The 6917-nt window shown below is 41.4% G+C and overlaps 1 protein-coding gene across 1 annotated transcript; it reads right to left on the minus strand.

Moving 5' to 3' along the window:
- Positions 1 to 284: 284 nt before the first annotated feature.
- On the minus strand, positions 285 to 6157 carry BMP10 (bone morphogenetic protein 10; the record flags this gene model as incomplete). Its single annotated transcript, XM_080813876.1, has 2 exons — positions 285 to 1225; positions 5824 to 6157. The coding sequence occupies 2 exons, from the start codon at positions 6155 to 6157 to the stop codon at positions 285 to 287; spliced, it is 1275 nt and encodes a 424-aa protein (XP_080670002.1).
- Positions 6158 to 6917: the final 760 nt, after the last annotated feature.

A 6917-nucleotide genomic window follows, 5' to 3' on the forward strand; every position in this document is an offset into this window, starting at 1 on the left:
TGCTTGGGGCTTGTTGTTTTCAAATAAAAATAGAGGACAATTTGGGGGGAGGGTTGCCACTTGCTATTGGATGTGGCATTGCCGGAATATGGCGAGTCCAAAGAAAAAACAGATTGGAAGGGATGAGACTGTATTAGCAAAATATGCATTTGATACAACAAACCGACCTGCCCATTTCCCTAAGGCAGCGAGCCTTTATGATCTGTACACTCTTATTAAATAATCTCATTAAATAGGAACACAAAATGTACACATTTACAGTTATTAAATAAGCCAGGACTCTTCTATCTGCAGCCACATTCAGACACTGCCATGCCTTCATATTTGAACTTGTAGGTGACGACGCCCTTGTCTAAATAGAGGATGGAGATGGGCTCTAGCTTGGTGGGCACACAGCAGGCTTTGGAAGCCTTCTGGGAATTCTTGAGGTGGACCAAGGCCTGGATAATTGCATGCTTTGTGGGTGTGAGATGCTCTGCCAGGGGGTAGTTGCAAACCCCACGGCATTCGTAGGCTTCGTATCCAGGTGGGGCGATGATCCAAGAGTCCCAGCCAATCTCCTTGAAGTCAATGTAGAGCGGGGTCCTCTTGCAGTAGTTTCCTTTAGCGTTCCTTCTGATGCGGGCTGTGGAGTCATAGATGATGTTTGATCTCATCTGCAGCAAAGCTTCTTCTCCTGGCCCACTGGAATAACCGTCCAGGCCCAAGTTGTCAAGCTCCAGTAGCTGCTCATGGGCGATCATTTCATTCAGTTCCTCCTTCCGTTCCTTCTCGCTGCTTTGGTCATTGGAAAACACGACAAGCAAGGGGACATGCTTATTCCGGGCACTGGTGTCTATTTCCAGTTGTCCCCTGCCAGCATCCTCGCTTCCGTCGTGTCTGCTCTCAATGTGGACCTCCAGCTGGTGGGTGGATGAGCCTGACTTTTGCCAACGTCTAATGGCATCGGTGACATCGAAAGTCTCCCACTCGCTGTTGGTGCCATAGATCTCCCCTGACACCAAGACCAGCATGCTTCTTTCACCCTCTGTGTCCCCTCTGCTCTCAAGTACCTCAAAAATGGTAATTTTCCGGTCTACTCCATCGTATATCATGCGATCTCTCTGCACCAGTGTGTACAACCTGAGTTCAGCCATGATGACCTCTTCGTGGTGAGGAATGGACACATTGAAGAGGAGAGGGTATTTTCGGAGTCCATTAAAACTGGCTGGCTGGGAAAACAGATCTGGAAAAAAAAAAAGACAAAAATCAGATTTGTAGTGTGTCACAGAGAAAAATAGATGCTTATTTATGCAATAAGAGGGCCTGTCTGTGCGGGAAGCTTGATACAGAGGAACGAGGGGGACCATCGATGAAAATAAACACAATGTTACCTTTTTCCGACAGAAAATACTGAAAGGTCAATGGCAGAAAAAACTGACTTAGGCTGCCAAGGCTAAGATAGAAAGTGGCTGCCTTTTGAATGGGAGAAACTCTCCCAGTCTTGCTTGCATTGGTTTCACTTATCAGCCGCAGAATTACAGAGCAGGGAGGGACTCTGGAGACCGTGCAGGCAAGCCCCCAATTATCCTAGCCAGTAAAAGGCCATCAAATGGGAGGTGGGGTGGTTGTTCTTTTTTGGAAGCTTTTCAGGAATAAGCATCTCATGGCTTTCCATATTTGCATTCATAATGGGTGAAGATTCTCCACATGGTTGGCTGAGAACTGGTCTTCCTTAAAGACCTCCATGTAGATCAGAGGTTGGTAAACTATAGCCCATGGACCATAATGAGCCTGCCACCTATGTCTGGAAATAAAGGATCAGGGAAACAGAGACTGGCCCATTTATTTCTATGTTATCAGTGCCTACCGTTGCACTATAGTGTTAGAGTTGTGACAACACATGGCCCACAAAACCCAAAATATTTACTATCTGTCTGGCCCTTTACAGAAAGAGTTTGCTGACTCTTCCTTTGACACCAATGTCTGACAAGGTCGACAAGATAGCCACAAACCAAGGGGGTCACAGCAGTTGAATTTTGGGTGTGTGGACTTCAACAAGGAGGAATGGGAGAAAATGAACCCTGGGATAGATGGGTTGCTTTAGTCTTGTACCCTTAGCAACTGGCGTGGAGTTTGGCACATAAGAATCACTCAGAATGTTTATGAAATAAGGTCCTTTAGTCTCAGAAGTTCATTTCCAGATACTATCACGTTGACTTCCTAGGTAAGAATTTATAGGTGCCCAGAGCTTCTGTACCCTTGCCCCAGGTAAATACAAGACTACAAACTATGCCTGGAGGCATTTGTCATCCATCAAAATTCCATGATACCAGAGCGCTAAGGACACCCAATTGAGGGGTTCCCCGTCATCTTTGGCAGTGTTTTCTCAACTGTATACCTAATTCATTATTTTAGTAGGGTCCCTGCTCCAGATTGTACTCTTAAATATTTTTCTTTAGCTTTATATGATTTTTTATACTCTTTAACGTCTCTTTTAGGCTTGCCCTAAGCAAAAGCATTCATGAAATGAAGGGCTTAAGGTGGTTATCATGTGGATTTTTTTCTGATCCAAATTAATGAAAATGTATAATAATTTTACGTGATTCACAGCTTTCTCTCCATAGGGTACCACTTAAAATCATCTCATACACGGCCAGTGGGAAATACTGGTCAATGAGATGAATTTAAATGCTCTAGCATGATTCTTAAAACTAGCTATAACCAGGCCTTACCCTCTTGATCTATCCACAGTTCCCACTCATCCCCTAGAGTGCCTGGAACATTGAAATCAAACAAGTTGTATTTCTTGAAAGGCTAAAGGAATTGTAAACCCTCCTATTTAGAGTAGACCGATATCTTCACCATTTGCAAAAACATTCCTTTGCCCTGATGTACACCACACCTCTGGAGCTGTGCTTCTGACTCTTGGAAAGCCGTCTCCCCTCCCTTCCACCTCTCTAGTTGTGACCCCTCCTTTGTGGGATTTTCCCGTCTTCACCTCCCTATCTAGAAGTCCACTGCCTTCTGGGTCACTTAAATATTTACTCTTTTTAAAAATTTTTATTTAAATTCTAGTCAGTTAACATATAGTGTAATATTGGTTTCAGGAGTAGAATTTAGTGATTCCGATATTTACTTTTTATATCTCTCCTATAAGCTTTGCCATTTACATCCTTACATTTCAGTTTTCTTTTTATGAATGGGTCTTCCCAAGCAGATTGTCATCATGCTGGCAGGGAGCCCAGCTTAAATTCCTTCAGTGCCTCTGAGCTACTGGGATACCTTAAACAGAGGCAATGTTTTCAAAATATGGACTAGTCAATGATTGTGGACATCACAAAAGATCAAATTGATTTATGGGCATGGCATAGGTCCTTAATACATCAAGTAACTTGAGAGTTGTCCCCTCTTATAAGAATAGAGAGACTTTCCTCTCCTTGGACAGGGAGCATGAGACCAAAAATAGGGGAGTAGACTGGTTGCTCTATGCATGAGAAAAGTGCAGAATGAAAGCTCATGGTCATGGAAAGAGGGGATTAATTACAAAGGAGCACAAGGAGACTTTTGGTGGTGATGATTATACTCACTATATTCATTGTAGTAATGGTTTCAGTGGATGTTTATATATTATACTCACTATATTCATTGTAGTAATGGTTTCAGTGGATGTTTATATATACCAAAACCTATCAAATTATATACTTCAAATACGTGCAGATTATTGTATGTCAATTATACTTTAATAAAGCTGTTAAAAAATAAGTTCACTGTGTATGTGCAACTATACAAAGTAGTAGATGAAGATGTTGCATTCTACACAAGGGAACTGATGTTTGTTGAGCATATTTAAATGTGCCAGTGTTTTGCAAACACTGTTTCATTTGTTTCTTACAAAGACCATTTATTGCTATTGTGTTCATCTTACACCTGAAGAAATCAAGCTTCAATGCAGAGGACTGACTTCCCCAAGATGGCAAAGTGAAGTCAGAAGTGGTAGGAATTAAAGTCATGTTTTTTCTACCTTAGAAGTCCTCTTGCTTTCCCCTGATTAGTTAGATTGGGAGGAGGGTTTTTTTTATTTTGATTGGAGGTGGGGGGGGCGGGGCAAGGCGGGGTTGATCTTTGTCTCCTAGGCAGTTGCACTGTGCAGATCCAAAGAGGCAAAAGAAAGTCAAGAACAGCCATTAGTGCCAGCCCAGTGCAGGATCCATATCCTTGGGGCTGAGCATTCCTCCTGAAGACCCGCAGAGCCGCGAGCAGCGGGGGTGTCCACAGATAGATTCGCTCCGGCTTTTGCTGGTCTCCTGTAATAAGACCCTTTGTAAACTCCACTGCCTGACCTGCATCACCCAAATCCTCCATGGGAGAAGTGAGAACTAAAAATCTATTTCTCCCTGGGGATGTGAACATTTCCCACCTACCCTCCAAACAAGGCACCCAGGGCTCAGTGCTCAGAAGTGCTAGGAAAGGTTCCCATGGAAGGAGGAGATTTATTTTCAATTCAGACTCACCCTCAAAAGGAATCTGTAATTTCAGTTTGCCATTTTCATTATGTTACTAAATGTTACTGAGTAACATTTCCGATGTGTTACTAAATATCTAAAATTTTGGCACTTATTTAAATTTTAAAGGGGAATGATATCTTCAGGACTGATCAATACCCACTCCACATTTCCTCTAATGCCTAGAATTTAAGGAATTCCTTAGTAATAGCTAATGATTGTTCAGCAATTCAGAGTAAATAGAGCACTTTCTTACTCATAACCTCTTTGAAATCGCTTAGTTGTGTTACTTAGGTATATTATGCCCAATTTACAGATAATAAAACTGAGATTCAGAGAAATTAAGCTAATTATCCACAACTACTAAGTCAACCCTGCCTCAAAACTCCAAATCCCAAGCTATTTCTGTGTTACTGCCTTTCTGCTTTTAAGAACAACTGGTCAACATCAGTCAAAACCCTCTTCCATGAGGGCTGTCATTATCATGTACCTGGTTCACGACAATGGAAATATTAAAGAATTAATTTCTTTGGACCTATATCTTTTAGCATGCATATTAGAAAAAATATATATATATTTGCCATCTAGCACCATATTAAATAAAAGATTAACTTGCTAGGTCATTACATTTAGTTACTGAATAAAGCTGGGGTGGGGCTAACATCGTTTTTCTGCTGATATTTAAGGCTTGTGCATTGCTCTTCATGAAGACACTGAAATAAGTTGGATCATTAAGTGGGCCGTGCATACTTCGTGGACATTATAAAGAGTGATTCAAGGATGTACACGTCACACAAACACAACAATATTTTAGGAAGAACCTCTAAAATACAAGTTTTTGTCCTGTCTGAATATTTCTTAAATAAGGTCAGAAAATGGAAACACATTCAAAGTTTGAGTGAAGCACAAGTCATGACTATGGTTCTTGTCTATTTTCATTCTAAGTAGAAGTTGACATTTTTTTTTTTTTTTTGTCAATTCAAGGACAAATGGAAACAGAGACCTATCTGGAAAATGACAGACAAAGGTATAGAAGTATCCCGACATTAATTTCTTGTATTACTGTGGTTCAAATTCAAAAATTTAAAGACCAAATTATGATGTCAAAATAGCAGACACTTTATGACTTTGGATTAAAAGATATTCTTTAGTACCTTTTAATAGCATTTAGGAAATGACCATGAAAATGGTATAGACCAAAATGTGCACTGTTTTTGAGTATCAGTGTACATACACCTTTACATAGATGTGTTCACCCCATCTATATTATTTGAATTTATCGCCTCTTGGAAAAAAAAAAAAATCCAAGCCAAATTTTGTCAATACAATGTCAACTTACCTTCATTCTTGAAACTCCTAATGATGTTGGCCGATGGCATGGAGGTCCGATCTGTTGCAAATTTGTTGTAGAGTTCCAACATATACTCGGGTGGGTCCACCTTGGCTGAATCCTGCAGAGGGATGTCAGATAGGTTCAGTGTCTTGAGAAATTCGTTTTTCATGCTCTGCAGCAACGTGTTGAAGTCGACACCATCTTGCTCTGAGAAGACATCATCGAAGAGGGGCATATCTTCTTCCAGAGGCGACTGCTCTAGGCTCATGATGGGGCTGCCAGAAACCGAGTGAGCCACCAGGCAGAGGAGAGCGCACAGCTGCAGTTGCAGAGAACCCATGACTCTGCTCAAGCCCCCAGGCCAACCCAGGAAGGTTTAGCTCTCCTGGGCTCTAAGTGGCAGTTTTATCTTGTGCAGCGTTAATGTCTCGTGTCACTGGAGACAAGTTTGGAAACTCTTCGCCTCTCTCTCCCTCCCCCCTACCACTCTTCCTCTCCCCCCAAAAGTCAGGTTGCAGTAATTGGATAACAAAATCCCCTATAGGGGCCTAGCCTTTCTTATCTCCCTAGTGTAAACTTGTGCACTAGATTTTGTTTCTATCTCGCAATCCTTTTTTCTTTTAATGAGCATTTTATAAACATTTCCACATTCTGACACTGGCTGAGAGATAGGACAATTTTCTCCTTGCAGAAGCTCTGCTTCTCTTCCTTTCAATTCACTTCCTTTTGGCAGGAATGCCTAAATTCTGCTTTTATGTGATTCGCTTTCACACATGCATAGAATAGATACCGAGAATCAACACAATACACATCAGTGGCATCACAGATTAATTCAAGTGCTGGGGCTTCCATCTTCACAGCAACTGTTCAGAAGAAAGACCAAATATCCAACACCTCCAAGCTAAGTTAATAACTATAAATGCACTTCTATAACTTTCTAGAAGCTTACATTTTTAGAAACAGGGAAGTATAAACTTCGTGGTCAAGGGCCTTTTTCATACAGATTTGATCTGGCTAAGTGGCTTTTGAAAAATAGGGTGAGTGTTTCATTATAATAGCAACTCAAATTCATTAGGTGCTTTCCTGTAAACAGGCGTGGT

Source organism: Martes martes (assembly GCF_963455335.1).
Source record: "Martes martes genome assembly, chromosome: 9".
NCBI classification, from domain to species: domain Eukaryota; kingdom Metazoa; phylum Chordata; class Mammalia; order Carnivora; family Mustelidae; genus Martes; species Martes martes.